At 40.4% G+C, this 16,413-nt stretch overlaps 1 protein-coding gene and 1 long non-coding RNA gene across 2 annotated transcripts in view; one reads left to right on the top strand and one right to left on the bottom strand.

Moving 5' to 3' along the window:
• The window catches only part of LOC132427404 (uncharacterized), a 47,297-nt gene that overhangs the window by 26,078 nt on the left and 4,806 nt on the right, over nt 1-16,413 (top strand). Inside the window, exon 3 of the long non-coding RNA XR_009519900.1 lies at nt 12,477-12,562. This is a non-coding gene — a long non-coding RNA (uncharacterized lncRNA). The remainder of the gene's footprint in view (nt 1-12,476; nt 12,563-16,413) is intronic.
• LOC132426677 (interferon alpha-1-like) lies at nt 678-1,223 on the bottom strand. Its single transcript, XM_060013474.1, has one exon. It carries the CDS (start codon nt 1,221-1,223, stop codon nt 678-680), a length of 546 nt encoding a protein of 181 aa, XP_059869457.1.

The raw sequence follows: 16,413 nt of genomic DNA, 5'->3' as shown, positions 1-16,413 counted from the left end.
AACTGATATTAATTTCTAACATTAATTAGTATTAATTTTAAATATAATAAATATTATTTATACTGTCTTTAGGTTATTTTCCCTACAAAAATCAAAGATACAAGAGAGCATGAGCTGTATTTGTTGTGTTTACCTCTATATCTGGAGGGATACAACCTGGCTTAGGGGAAGTCTATTTTACTTCTAACTTGAATATAATACTGATGGGTAAATGAATTGTACCATCAATTGTTTAATCAGATTGCACATTCAGCCTTGGTTTTCTTTTTTAAAGATGAAACTAATACCAGAAGTTTTCTATAGAAAGAATTTAATGAACAAAGAAAATAATAAATTGACTAAATACAAAGAATGTATTTTTTCTCTGAAACTACAGTGTAAATGTGCACATAATATTGTATGAACAAAAATAATTGTAATCTTTATAAATAGTTAAATAAATAAATATTTAAATAGATAGATCAGCATGGGCATCTGTGAGGAACAAGTGCCTGTAGAGTAGAACATCATGTTGCTTAATATTCCTGAAAACATTTGACAAATTAATTTAATTCAGGGCATGATGAGAGCAGAAATGAGTCTTTGACATGGCAGCACAGGTGGAAGTGTGGTCTCGTTAGTGAGAATCATTTCTGTGTTGAACCAGGTGTGTGTCGTTCCTTCCTTCTGAATCTTTCTTACAAGTTTGTTGATGAAGAGAAGGATCTCATGACTTCTGCTCTGACAATCTCCCAGGCACAAGGGCTGTACTTCTTCTCTTGCAGATAGACAGTGATTCTGTGGAAGTATTTCCTCACAGCCAGGATGGAGTCCTCCTTCAGCAGGGGAGTCCCTCCCAGCCCCGCCTCCTGCATCAGACAGGCTTGCAGGTCAGTGAGCTGCTGATAAAGTGCAGTGCAGAACTTGTCCAGGAGGGTCTCATCCCAAGCGGCAGCCGAGCCCTCTGTGCTGAAGAGCTGGAAGGTCTGCTGGATCATCTCATGGACGACAGCGATGGCTTGAGCCTTCTGGAACTGGTTGCCTCCAAACGCCTCCTGGGGGAATCCAAAGTCATTTCTGTCCTTCAGGCAGGAGAAGGGGGAGATTCTCCTCATCTGTTGCAGGAGCATCAGGGCCCTCGTGTTAGCCAGGCTGTGGGTCTGAGGCAGGTCGCAGCCCAGAGAGCAGTTGGAGTTGCAGCTGAGCAGCACCAGGGCCAGGAGTAAGGACAAGGTTGGGGCCATCGGGGATCCTGCAGATGCTGCCGGCCTGGCAGAGGTGGGGACTCTGTGAACCTTGCTCTCTAGGTTCTCTGAAGACCTTCCTTCAGGCCTGGGTCTTAAATGGGAACCCATTCGTTTCCATTTTCTAAACGTTAATTTCTACTTCTGTTTTTGATTTTCACTTTGCACTCTCCAAATGGGTTATGGCAACATTTCTCAACCATTATTTTTTCCATTATTGCCTCCTCTTCCCCTGCCCACAGAGCCTTCTTAGATAGCTTTTTCCTAATTGCCCCCCCATGAAAGTTTGAAAACACATAGGTACTGAGTATTTATATACTCCATGAATATCTGCATACATAGAAAAAGAAAGTGAAAATTTTACTGGTTTTATTCAATGCAGGGTTAAGAATGAAAAAAATTTGAGCTAAACATTATATTTAAAAGTTGAGAACTAGGGACTTCCCTGGTGGTCCAGTGGTTAAGAATCCACGCTTCCACTGCAGGGGGCACGGGTTTGATCCCTGGTCGGGGAACTAAGATCCCACATGCTACGCAGTGTGGCCAAAAAGAAAAAATAAAAAGTTACTGACAACTAATTTAACTTTATAACTAAGTTTGCAGAGTAACTTTTTTTTAGTCAAAAGATATATTTGAAGAAGCTTACTGATTTTCTAAATTAAGCTCTATATTATAAACATTTTCTCATGCCATTAAAAATTACTCAGGGACTTCTCCGGTGGCGCAGTGGTTAAGAATCTGCCTGCCAATGCAGGGACACGGGTTCGAGCCCTGGTCTGAGAATATCCCACATGCCGCGGAGCAGCTAAGCCTGTGTGCCACAACTACTGAGCCTGTGGTCTGGAGCCCATGAACCACAACTACTGAACCCCGTGCGCCTAGAACCCATACTCCGCAACAAGAGAAACCACTGCAATGAGAAGCTCGGGCACCGCAACAAAGAGTAGCCCCCGCTCGCCGCAACTAGAGAAAGCCCACACGCAGCAACAAAGACTCAATGCAGCCAAAAATAAATAAATAAATTTATTTTTTTAAAAAAAGACAGATTTAGATAAAAGACAACTTAAAAAAAAAAAAAGAATCCGCCTGCCAATTCAGGGGACACAAGTTCAAGCCCTGGTCCAGGAAGATCCCACATGCTGCAGAACAACTAAGCCTGTGCACCACAACTACTGAGCCTGTGTGCCACAACTACTGAAGCCCGTGCGCCTAGAGCCCGTGCTCCACAACAAGAGAAGCCACCACACCACAACGAAAAGTAGCCACCGCTCGCCGCAACTAGAGAAAGCCTGTGCATAGCAACGAAGACCCAATGCAGCCAAAAATAAATAAATAAATAAACTTAAAAATATTACTCAAATAGAACATCTACAATGACTGTATAATGTTCTAGTCTATGGATGTAGCCTTGTTTAACATTTTACTTTTTTTAGATGAAGAATATTTCAAAATTTCATAATTACCAATCATGTTGGGAGAATGTCGTTGGGTATAAAATTGTACCCGATTTGACAAAGTATAATTACGAAATCAAAAGACATCACCTTTTTTAAAGTTCTTGAGACCTAAAACTAATTTGTTTTCCAAGGAGTTGCTGAAATTTATGCTAGGACTGTGGTAATGTCCATTTTATTGCTCACTTGCTAATCTTTTTTCCAGTTAAATAAAAATTTGATACTGGTTTTACTTTGAATTTGTATAGGGTATTTGATATAGAGTGAAATTTACCTAATTATGCAGAGTAACTTTTAATGTAATATATTTCCTTATATAAATAGTAATATATCAAATTATAATTTCAAATAAAAATTTATATAAATATTTCATAATAGTACCAATGTATAGATATATTTTAAATAAAATCATCAGAACTGCTAAAACCACTGAAAATTTAAATTATTTACTTAGCATTTATTTTTAGGTAATTAACTATTAATTTTGATTCATATCATAAAATTTTTAACTTCACTAGCTGCTAGGTATTCATCTAGATATTGTCAACAGTTTTCTGTTTAGAAATAGGCATAATTAGTGATGTGCTAAATAACTTTAGTAGAATTAAATAATAAAATATAACCTATTCGTGCTTAATTCCCAAAGCCCAAATCACACCAAGGCTCGAACATAAGCAGCATCCGCAAGACAGCCAATGGCAGCTCATAAGTAAGTAAAGGACACTTCTCACATTATGACTTTGAGATCAAGCAAATGATGGCGAGAAAGTCCTGTAATGAACAGTTAAGTCACCATAGGTTGTAGCACTGATCCTGCGTGACATTTGTTTATATTCCATGAACTCAGTGTCAATGCTTCTCACATCATATACAAGAAAACCTGAAGAGCAAAATGAATACAAAGGAATAAGACTTTGTTGGATAAGGTTGACCTTTGAACACCAAAGCCATTATAATGGCTGAGATTTGTTCATACCCCAGAAAACTAATGTTTGCACCCATGGGAGCATCCCCAATGAGAATGCGTAATTTAGGCAACATGAAAAATTGAATTGTAGTGATGTGGTTCGAGATTCTCCCCGGAATCGCAGTCATGGCCGCGTGCTTGTTCATCCCGGGAATGGCCACTGCACGCATCCACAGGTTCACTAATGGGGGCAAGGAAAAAAGGGTTGCCCATTATTCATAACAGTGGAATTTGATGGAAAGAAATAGGCGCATCTCTGCAGTTAATCGTTACTATGTGTCAAAGGGTTTGGAGAACATTGATTAAGGAAGCATTTTCCTGATTGATGAAAAATAACTCAGTTATGCTTGTCTACCCCTGCTAGAAGGTTATGCAGTGTATTGTGTAGCATGCAGTGTATCTTGTAGTGTGTACTAAAAATAAAACAAAAAAGTAAAAAAAAAAATTGAATCATTCTCCATATTTTTTCATTAATGTTCAAATTTCCCTAAGGACCTCCAGAAGTTCCAATCCAAGTCTGTTCTTTTAAACGGAATGAATACATCTTTGTATTTGACTCATAACTGGATAAATATTGATTATTATCATGGAAAGAATTAACTTTCATCTCCCATCTTGAATTCTTTTATTTTGCATAGGAAGTCATGTGGCCTCAGCCCTCTATATTCCTGCTCTTTACATTGTAGTATGTGATAATCTTTGGCAAATTAGCTCATTAGTAACTGGACTCTATCCATTCCCTGTATTATCCCTGGCAGCAAGCCCAGTGTAATCACGCAAGTAATTTTTTTTAATAGACTCATCTATGTATTTTATTTTATTTTCATTGAAGTATAGTTGATTCAAATGTTTGTTAGTTTTTCTGGTGTATAGCAAAGCGATTCAGATATATATATATTCTTTTTCAGATTCTTTTCCATTATAGTTTACTAGAAGATATTGAACATAATTTCATGTGTTATACAGTAGGACCTTGTTGTTTTTCTATTTTATATATAGTAGTTTGTACCTGCTGATCTCAAACTCCATTTATCCGTCTCCCCCATTTCCTTTTGGTAACCATAAGTTTGTTTTCTATGTCTGTGAATCAGTGTCTGTTTTGTAAATAAGTTCATTTGTATCATTTTTTGATTCCACATATAAGTGATATCATGTGATATTTGTCTTTGTCTTACTTCACTTAGTATGATAATCTCCAGGTCCATCCATGTTGTTGCAAATGGCATTATTTCATCCTTTTATATGGCTGAGTAGTATTCCATTGTATATTTATATACCACATCTTCTCTTTCCATTCATCTGTCGATGAACATTCAGGTTCTTTCCATGTCTTGGCTATTGTGAATAGTTCTGCTATAAACATTGAAGTGCATGTATCTTTTCGAATTAGAGTTTTCTCCAGATATATGCCCAGGAATGGGATTGCTGGATCATATGGTAACTCTAGTTTTCTTTTTTTAAGGAACATCCATCCTGTTTTCCATAGTGGCTGCACCAATTTACATTCCCATCAACAGTGTAGGAGGATTCCCTTTTCTCCAAATCCTCTCCAACATTTATTGTTTGTAGACTTTTTTTTTTTTTTAACATCTTTATTGGAGTATAATTGCTTTACAATGGTATGTTAGTTTCAGCTTCACAACAAAATGAATCAGTTATATATATACATATATTCCCATATCTCTTCCCGCTTGCGTCTCCCTCCCTCCCACCCTCCCTATCCCACCCCTCCAGGCGGTCACAAAGCACCGAGCTGATCTCCCTGTGCTATGCGGCTGCTTCCCACTAGCTATCTACCTTACGTTTGGTAGTGTATATATGTCCATGCCTCTTTATCGCTTTGTCACCGTTTACACTTCCCCCTCCCCATAGCCTCAAGTCCATTCTCTAGTAAGTCTGTGTCTTTATTCCTGTTTCACCCCTAGGTTTTTCATGACATTTTTTTTTTTTTAAATTCCATATATATGTGTTAGCATATGGTATTTGTCTCTCTCTTTCTGACTTACTTCACTCTGTATGACAGACTCTAGGTCTATCCACCTCATTACAAATAGCTCAATTTCGTCTCTTTTTATGGCTGAGTAATATTCCATTGTATATATGTGCCACATCTTCTTTATCCATTCATCCGATGCTGGACACTTAGGTTGTTTCCATCTCTGGGCTATTGTAAATAGAGCTGCAATGAACATTTTGGTACATGACTCTTTTTGAATTATGGTTTTCTCAGGGTATATGCCCAGTAGTGGGATTGCTGGGTCATATGGTAGTTCTATTTGTAGTTTTTTAAGGAACCTCCATACTGTTCTCCACAGTGGGGGTATCAATTTACATTCCCACCAACAGTGTAAGAGGGTTCCCTTTTCTCCACACCCTCTCCAGCATTTATTGTTTCTAGATTTTTTGATGATGGCCATTCTGACTGGTGTGAGATGATATCTCATTGTAGTTTTGATTTGCTTTTCTCTAATGATTAGTGATGTTGAGCATTCTTTCATGTGTTTGTTGGAAGTCTGTATATCTTCTTTGGAGAAATGTCTATTTAGGTCTTCTGCCCATTTTTGGATTGGGTTGTTTGTTTTTTTGTTATTAAGCTGCATGAGCTGCTTATAAATTTTGGAGATTAATCCTTTGTCATTTGCTTCATTTGCAAATATTTTCTCCCATTCTGAGGGTTGTCTTTTGGTCTTCTTTATGGTTTCCTTTGCTGCACAAAAGCTTTTAAGTTTCATTAGGTCCCATTTGTTTGTTTTTATTTCCATTTCTCTAGGAGGTGGGTCAAAAAGGATCTTGCTGTGATTTATGTCATAGAGTGTCCTGCCTATGTTTTCCTCTAAGAGTTTGATAGTTTCTGGCCTTACGTTTAGGTCTTTAATCCATTTTGAGCTTATTTTTGTGTATGGTGTTAGGGAGTGATCTAATCTCATACTTTTACATGTACCTGTCCAGTTTTCCCAGCACCACTTATTGAAGAGGCTGTCCTTTCTCCACTGTACATTCCTGCCTCCTTTATCAAAGATAAGGTGACCATAGGTGCGTGGGTTTATCTCTGGGCTTTCTATCCTGTTCCATTGATCCATATTTCTGTTTTTGTGCCAGTACCATACTGTCTTGATTACTGTAGCTTTGTAGTATAGTCTGAAGTCTGGGAGCCTGATTCCTCCAGCTCCGTTTTTCATTCTCAAGATTGCTTTGGCTCTTCGGGGTCTTTTGGGTTTCCATACAAATTGTGTAATTTTTTGTTCTAGTTCTGTGAAAAATGCCAGTGGTAGTTTGATAGGGATTGCATTGAATCTGTAGATTGCTTTGGGTAGTATAGTCATTTTCACAATGTTGATTCTTCCAATCCAAGAACATGGTATATCTCTCCATCTATTTGTATCATCTTTAATTTCTTTCATCAGTGTCTTATAATTTTCTGCATACAGGTCTTTTGTCTGCTTAGGTAGGTTTATTCCTAGATATTTTATTCTTTTTGTTGCAATGGTAAATGGGAGTGTTTTCTTGATTTCACTTTCAGATTTTTCATCCTTAGTGTATAGGAATGCCAGAGATTTCTGTGCATTAATTTTGTATCCTGCTACTTTACCAAATTCATTGATTAGCTCTAGTAGTTTTCTGGTAGCATGTTTAGGATTCTGTATGTATAGTATCATGTCATCTGCAAAGAGTGACAGCTTTACTTCTTCTTTTCCAATTTGGATTCCTTTTATTTCCTTTTCTTCTCTGATTGCTGTGGCTAAAACTTCCAAAACTATGTTGAATAAGAGTGGTGAGAGTGGGCAACCTTGTCTTGTTCCTGATCTTAGTGGAAATGCTTTCAGTTTTTCACCATTGAGGACGATGTTGGCTGTGGGTTTGTCATATATGGCCTTTATTATGTTGAGGAAAGTTCCCTCTATGCCTACTTTCTGCAGAGTTTTTATCATAAATGGGTGTTGAATTTTGTCAAAAGCTTTCTCTGCGTCTATTGAGATGATCATAAGGTTTTTCTCCTTCAATTTGTTAATATGGTGTATCACGTTGATTGATTTGCGTATATTGAAGAATCCTTGCATTCCTGGCATAAACCCCACTTGATCATGGTGTATGATCCATTTAATGTGCTGTTGGATTCTGTTTGCTAGTATTTTGTTGAGGATTTTTGCATCTATGTTCATCAGTGATATTGGCCTGTAGTTTTCTTTCTTCGTGACATCCTTGTCTGGTTTTGGTATCAGGGTGATGGTGGCCTCGTAGAATGAGTTGGGGAGTGTTCCTCCCTCTGCTATATTTTGGAAGAGTTTGAGAAGGATAGGTGATAGCTCTTCTCTAAATGTTTGATAGAATTCGCCTGTGAAGCAATCTGGTCCTGGGCTTTTGCTTGTTGGAAGATTTTTAATCACAGTTTCAATTTCAGTGCTTGTGATTGGTCTGTTCATATTTTCTATTTCTTCCTGATTCAGTCTTGGCAGGTTGTGCCTTTCTAAGAATTTGTCCATTTCTTCCAGGTTGTCCATTTTATTGGCATAGAGTTGCTTGTAGTAATCTCTCATGATCTTTTGTATTTCTGCAGTGTCAGTTGTTACTTCTCCTTTTTCATTTCTAATTCTATTGATTTGAGTCTTCTCCCTTTTTTTCTTGATGAGTCTGGCTAATGGTTTATCAATTTTGTTTATCTTCTCAAAGAACCAGCTTTTAGTTTTATTGATCTTTGCTATCGTTTCCTTCAGTTCTTTTTCATTTATTTCTGATCTGATTTTTATGATTTCTTTCCTTCTGCTAACTTTGGGGTTTTTTTGTTCTTCTTTCTCTAATTGCTTTAGGTGCAAAGTTAGGTTGTTTATTCGAGATGTTTCCTGTTTCTTAAGGTAGGATTGTATTGCTATAGACTTCCCTCTTAGAACTGCTTTTGCTGCATCCCATAGATTTTGAGTCGTTGTGTCTCCATTGTCATTTGTTTCTAGGTATTTTTTGATTTCCTCTTTGATTTCTTCAGTGATCACTTCGTTATTAAGTAGTGTATTGTTTAGCCTCCATGTGTTTGTATTTTTTACAGATCTTTTCCTGTAATTGATATCTAGTCTCCCAGCGTTGTGGTCAGAAAAGATACTTGATACAATTTCAATTTTCTTAAATTTACCAAGGCTTGATTTGTGACCCAAAATATGATCTATCCTGGAGAATGTTCCATGAGCACTTGAGAAAAATGTGTATTCTGTTGTTTTTGGATGGAATGTCCTATAAATATCAATGAAGTCCATCTTGTTTAATGTATCATTTAAAGCTTGTGTTTCCTTATTTATTTTCATTTTGGATGATCTGTCCATTGGTGAAAGTGGGGTGTTAAAGTCCCCTACTATGAATGTGTTACTGTCGATTTCCCCTTTTATGGCTGTTAGTATTTGCCTTATGTATTGAGGTGCTCCTATATTGGGTGCATAAATATTTACAATTGTTATATCTTCTTCTTGGATCGATCCCTTGATCATTATGTAGTGTCCTTCTTTGTCTCTTCTAATAATCTTTATTTTAAGGTCTATTTTGTCTGATATGAGAATTGCTACTCCAGCTTTCTTTTGGTGTCCATTTGCATGAAATACCTTTTTCCATCCCCTTACTTTCAGTCTGTATGTGTCTCTAGGTCTGAAGTGGGTCTCTCGTAGACAGCAAATATATGCATCTTGTTTTTGTATCCATTCAGCCAATCTGTGTCCTTTGGTGGGAGCATTTAGTCCATTTACATTTAAGGTAATTATCGATATGTGTGTTCCTATTCCCATTTTCTTAATTGTTTTGGGTTCGTTATTGTAGGTCCTTTCCTTCTTTTGTGTTTCTTGCCTAGAGAAGTTCCTTTAGCAGTTGTTGTAGAGCTGGTTTGGTGGTGCTGAACTCTCTCAGCTTTTGCTTGTCTGTAAAGGTTTTAATTTCTCCATCAAATCTGAATGAGATCCTTGCTGGGTAGAGTAATCTTGGTTGCAGGTTTTTCTCCTTCAACACTTTCAATATGTCCTGCCACTCCCTTCTGGCTTGCAGAGTTTCTGCTGAAAGATCAGCTGTTAACCTTATGGGGATTCCCTTGTGTGTTATTTGTTGTTTTTCCCTTGCTGCTTTTAATATGCTTTCTTTGTATTTAATTTTTGACAGTTTGATTAATATGTGTCTTGGTGTATTTCTCCTTGGATTTATCCTGTATGGGACTCTCTGTGCTTCCTGGACTTGATTAACTATTTCCTTTCCCATATTAGGGAAGTTTTCAATTATAATCTCTTCAAATATTTTCTCAGTCCCTTTCTTTTTCTTTTCTTCTTCTGGAACTCCTATAATTCTAATGTTGGTGCGTTTAATGTTGTCCCAGAGGTCTCTGACACTGTCCTCAGTTCTTTTCATTCTTTTTTCTTTATTCTGCTCTGCATTAGTTATTTCCACTATTTTATCTTCTATGTCACTTATCCGTTCTTCTGCCTCAGTTATTCTGCTATTGATCCCATCTAGAGTATTTTTCATTTCATTTATTGTGTTGTTCATCATTGTTTGTTTCATCTTTAGTTCTTCTAGGTCCTTGTTAACTGTTTCTTGCATTTTGTCTATTCTATTTCCAAGATTTTGGATCATCTTTACTATCATTATTCTGAATTCTTTTTCAGGTAGACTGCCTATTTCCTCTTCATTTGTTAGGTCTGGTGGGTTTTTATCTTGCTCCTTCATCTGCTGTGTGTTTTTCTGTCTTTTCATTTTGCTAGATAAGCAAATGTGTTTGGGGTCTCCTTTTTGCAGGCTGCAGGTTTGTAGTTCCCGTTGTTTTTGGTGTCTGTCCCCAGTGGCTAAGGTTGGTTCAGTGGGTTGTTTAGGCTTCCTGGTGGAGGGTACTAGTGCCTGTGTTCTGGTGGATGAGGCTGGATCTTGTCTTTCTGGTGGGCAGGTCCACGTCTGGTGGTGTGTTTTGGGGTGTCTGTAGACTTATGATTTTGGGCAGCCTCTCTGCTAATGGGTGGGGTTGTGTTCCTGTCTTGCTAGTTGTTTGGCATAGGATGTCCAGCACTGTATCTTGCTGGTCGTTGAGTGAAGCTGGGTGCTGGTGTTGAGATGGAGATCTCTGGGAGATTTTTGCCATTTGATATTATGTGGAGCTGGGAGGTCTCTTGTGGACCAGTGTCCTGAAGTTGGCTCTCCCACCTCAGAGGCACAGCACTAACTCCTGGCTGCAGCACCAAGAACCTTTCATCCACACGGCTCCTTAATTTGGGATGATTCGTTGTCTATTCATGTATTCCACAGATGCAGGGTACATCAAGTTGATTGTGGAGCTTTAATCCGCTGCTTCTGAGGCTGCTGGGAGAGATTTCCCTTTCTCTTCTTTGTTCTCACAGCTCCCAGGGGCTCAGCTTTGGATTTGGCCCCACCTCTGCGTGTAGGTCGCCGGAGGGCGTCTGTTCTTTGTTCAGACAGGACAGGGTTAAAGGAGCCGCTGATTCGGAGGCTCTGGCTCACTCAGGCCGGGGGTAGGGAGGGTCACGGAGTGTGGGGCGGGCCTGCAGCGGCAGAGGCCGGCGTGACGTTGCCAGCGTGAGGTGCGCTGTGCGTTCTCCCGGGGGAGTTGTTCCTGGATCCCGGGACCCTGGCAGTGGCGGGCTGCACAGGCTCCCTGGAAGGAGGTGTGGATAGTGACCTGTGCTCGCACACAGGCTTCTTGGTGGCGGCAGCAGCGGCCTTAGCGTCTCATGTCTGTCTCTGGGGTCCGCACTTTTAGCCGCGGCTCGTGCCCGTCTCTGGAGCTCCCTTAAGCAGCGTTCTTAATCCCCTCTCCTCACACACCAGGAAACAAAGAGGGAAGAAAAAGTCTCTTGCCTCTTCGGCAGGTCCAGACTTTTCCCCGGACTCCCTCCCAGCTAGCCACGGTGCACTAATGCCCTGCAGGCTGTGTTCACGCTGCCAACCCCAGTCCTCTCCCGGTGCTCCGACCAAGCCGGAGCCTCAGCTCCCAGCCCCGCCCGCCCCGGTGGGTGAGCAGACAAGCTTCTCGGCTGGTGAGTGCCGGTCGGCCCCGATCCTCTGCGCTGGAATCTTCCCGCTTTGCCCTCCGCACCCCTGTTGCTGTGCTCTCCCCCGCGGCTCCGAAGTTCCCCCACTCCGCCACCCGCAGTCTCCGCCCGCGAAGGGGCTTCCTAGTGTGTGGACACTTTTCCTCCTTCACAGCTCCCTCCCGCTGGTGCAGGACCCGTCCCTATCCTTTTGTCTCTGTTTATTTTTTTTCTTTTGCCCTAACCAGGTACGTGGGGGGTTCCTTGCCTTTTGGGAGGTCTGAGGTCTTCTGCCAGCGTTCAGTAGGTGCTCCGCAGGAGTTGTTCCACGCGTAGATGTATTTCTGGTGTATCTGTGGGGAGGAAGGTGATCTCCGCCAATGGTTCATTTCTTATACAACGTTATAGTAGTTTAAAAGTATTGAAAAGTGGGTGTATTAAAACTCAGATTACTGTAGCTGTAAACATTTTACTTATACCAAAACCACAATTTGTTAAAATGTACTGGGCTTTTGAAAGCAAATTCAACAATAATTTTGTCAGAATTACTTCTTATCTCATTTTCAATTGAGAGAATTACCATCTTAATTTAATTTTAGCTTACTGAAACAGTTATTGAGAAACAGCATATAAATTTCTGATTTATATTAATTATTTTCTCCATCTCATCCCTAATGCATTTCCAAATTATAGGGGATATTCTTCCTGTCCCACAGTTTGAAAATAAGATTCTGTGGCAGGCCAATATTTTGATATTTCTTCTTTGATTGACAACAATGATAACCACCTTGTTGGCACATTTTTATGGGGCTACCTCTTTCTCTTTTGACAGAGTCAAAATTTTCATCAAGTGCTTCTGTATGTATTGAGACTGAAAAGTGACCAAAACTTTTCACTATAAAAGCTTCAGTATCACAGGTAAGCACATCACACCCTGTTTTAGCAGTGTTGTCTGAAAGGTGTCCAGATATTTAGCAAGTAAGTACATTTAGGTTTCTTTGGTCACAAATGTATAGAATGCATGGCATTTGTCAAACTTTAACTTTGTGCTAGAAGCCCTCCTCCCTCCCCCACTTGTACAACTCTTAAGCTTTTGTAATTGTGGTGCCAGATTTTGTCTTCATTTATAATTTTTATATGTTCATCAAGGGTTTTTTATCATTAATTCTAATTTTTTAAAACATTGCAATAATATATTACTTTTCCATATTACTAAGTCACTTGGCACCCCTTCTCTATTTGTATCTGAGGCAAGTTTCTAGCTTGCCTAAATCTAATCCCTACACTGGAAAGAGTTTTTGAAATGAAGTGTTGTGATTTTCCTTGGGTGAAAATTATGTCTGAAAATCAGGGAGCATCCCTTTCCCCATCCCTCACTTTATTGTTTTTTTTACAAGTTATCTTTGTCTTTATAACATTGTTTTACCTATACCTTAAACACTGTCACCAGAGGTAGTCTGAAACTAAGTGAAATGAGAGTCGCGATTATTTATATCATTTATTTATACATTTCACAGAGTAGCTATGATCTGCCAAACAACTTGCTAAGATTCAGGTGCTCTAGAGAGAGCTTCAGGTGTGCTGTGTGATTTCTCCTCTGTGCTAGGGACAGACTTAGCAACGTAGCCTGGGCTCTGCTCCTTCGCATTTCTGCAGACAACCCTTTGTCCAGGAGTTCCCATTTGGGAGGTGCTAACTTCTCTGATCCTTAAGTTTAAAAACACCTGAAAAAATTGTCAAGTAGTCAGTTAAACTATGTCACACCCCAAATACAAAATTAGGTCAGTCTATGTTAACTGCCCTGGAAAGATTTCCATGATAAATATTATATAGAAATAAACTGTACAGTGATGTCTTTGATATAATTATATAAAAGCATATCCAAAAAGAGCATTGGTCCTGTAGAGAGTTTGAGATACCAACCCCTCAACTTTAGTGGAAAGGGGCCACTTTGAGGTCTCACTGAGGCAGTCTTGATATTTCTAAGGCACTGGGACTCTGGGGGGCTCTGGACAGTGTTATTTGCCAAGTCCATGTGGCAACTCTAACAAGGCCAGGCCTTAAATTTGTATAAAGTGCTTACCTGTTTGTTCTGTTCTTCATGACTATGTTATTAAAATATATGAATATTCTCCAGTTAGTAGATGAGATTTGGGGATTAAATATGCAGTTTTCTGTATTAAATATCATAATCGTTACTACCACTGTTATCTTCATGGAGCTGCAGCAGAGAAGGGAGGTCCTGACTGCAGCAGGCCCAGACCACGAGCAGCCCTTGGAAGACATTCTGAGGCTGAGGCTGTGCCTAGGGGATCTGAGGTTCCAAGCTTCTCCTGGCTGGAGCAGCCTCAGAGGCCCCCAGAGCTGAGCCCTGCCCGCTGAACACTGATAGAGGAGCTGGCAGAAGAGTCCCTTTGGCAGGGGCACTGCAGGGTTCCCAGCATGTCCAGAAAGCTGTGCTAGAACCTCACATGTGAGGCTAAATCTCCAGCTCTTGTCTTCCAGAAGCCACAGGGGCAGAGCAAGTTTCCTGAGGTGAAACCTGTGGTGGCTCCCAATAGACAGCCTAAGGGGGCATCCCTCAGACTCCTGTCCTTTCTGGTGGCTCTGTCCTAGGACATGCTGTGGGTGCCCTCTCTCCAGCTAGCTCTCTCATTTCTCATTCATTTCCCAAATGGCTCTTGAGTACCAACTAAATCCTAAGCCCCTAAGGCTAGTGATAGAGCAGCGAATACCTGTTCTGGAAGAAAATAGATAATTAAGCCAAAAGTCACAACATAGACTAAACTGTATGCCTGGGGAAGTAAAGGCACCTTTCCCAACTGTAAAAGTCCAAGAAGGATTATCCCCTGGGAAACTTTTTTCACTATAACAGGAAGGAAGGAGGAAGGGTGGCAAATGTTTTAGAGTTTGGTAACAAAAAGTTCTCTTCTAATGGCTTTTATGTCCTCTGTGAAGTGGCATCCAGCACATCTGCTGAGGTTGGGGGACAGAAGTTTGTCAAAGTGGAGAATGTTTGAAATCGTTTTGTTAAGCATAAGAGAGTTGACAGTGGAACCAGTGATATAAGCTCCGAAAAACAGGGAGCTTTGTCACCTTTGTTCACTTATGTATCCTAAGTGCACATAGAAGGAACTTACCAAGTATATAGGATGAATGAAAGTATGAATTCCATGCAGTATTGGAGATGCCCATTAGTTGTAGACCATAGAACTATGGTAGCACAATATAGTCGTTTGTGTAATTTTATCTAGTGGGTCTCCACCACTTACCAGAGGTCAGGCGTGGAAGAGGCAGAGAGTTTGGACTTTAGCTGGACAGGAATGATGAAACAAGAATGATGTGAGGGTGTTTAGAATGTTGCTTAGCTGATGAACCATGAAGACCACTCTGTTAGTTTGCTAGAACTGCCCTAACAAAATGCTGCAGATTGGGTGGCTTAAACAACAGAAATTTATTTTCTCATAGTTCTGGAGGCTAAAAGTCCAAGATCAAGGTGTAGGCAGATTTGGTTTCTCCTGAGGCCTCTCTTCTTGCCTTGCAGATGGCTGCCTTCTTGCTGCGCCTTTCTCCATGTGTGCCCATCCTGGTATCTCTTCCTTTTATAAGGACACCATTGGGACTTCCCTGGCGATCCAGTGGTTAAGACTCCATGCTTCCACTGCAGGGGACATGGGTTCGATCCCTGGTCAGGGAACTAAGATTCCCCATGCCACGGCACGGCAAAAACTAAAAAAGACACCAGTCATACTGGATTAGGACCCCACCCTAAGGGCCTCATTTTAACTTAATCACCTCTTTAAAGACCTTACCTCCAAATACCATTACATTCCTAGGTACTGGGGGTCAGGACTTTCGTATATGAATTTGTGCAGAGGTCACAATGCAGCCCATAACATCTATGGAGAGAGAGAGAGAGAGAGAGAGAGAGAGAAGACCAGAGGCTGTTGATGGAGAAGGAGAAACCGTCAGGACCAACGAACTTTAATTCCTTGACAAATTGGCCAGTGGAGGACAATTTGGAAACTGAAGGTGGAGGTCAGAGGGTGGAATGCTAGACTGTATTGCTTTATTACTTCAGAGTGCAGAGCAGCTCCTAGTGAAAAGCGAAGATCTGTGAATCAGGTGTAACTTGTCATATGACCCATGGCCAGTCATTGGCACTTCTGAGCCACTACCTCTCTGGATGAGTAGTCTTTGTCTATGGGAGCATAAGGAAGGTCACCGTCTTTAGAGTCACCTTCCAACTCTACAGAAATAGAGTTCTCTGGTCCTGGATTTTCTACTTGTGTGGTTACTCATCCTATCTGAACTTCAAGTTAGGAGAATCACATTTTTTAAATGAGTGGGCAGTGTTATTAATTATATAATAAAAAGCAGATAGTAATTTTCCCCAGGCTTTACTTGCTCTGTAAGTGTGGACTTATCTGTAGGAGATAAAGGTTGATTCTCAGGGCCTGGATATGGGAGCCAAGGCAGCTGAAAAACTGGTGTGGCTACATTGACCCCAACCTCCTCTCTCCTCCAGGTGCAAATGGCACAAGGTGGCTCAGTGGCTCCTTTCTCTATTTCATGGGGACTCCTCCTTTTGCGTGACTCCACTTCTTTGTGGCTCTTCTTTTTCAGCCATCACTCCACTCTGCCCTTTATTTATTTATTTTTAAAATTTATTTACTTTATTTATTTTTGGCTGTGTTGGGTCTTTGTTGCTGCGCACGGGCTTTCTCTAGTTGTGGAGAGCTGGAGCTACTCTTCGTTGCGGTGCACGG

The sequence above is a fragment of the Delphinus delphis genome, chromosome 6 (genome assembly GCF_949987515.2).
Source record: "Delphinus delphis chromosome 6, mDelDel1.2, whole genome shotgun sequence".
NCBI classification, from domain to species: domain Eukaryota; kingdom Metazoa; phylum Chordata; class Mammalia; order Artiodactyla; family Delphinidae; genus Delphinus; species Delphinus delphis.
This window is presented reverse-complemented; position numbering and strand designations above follow the sequence as displayed.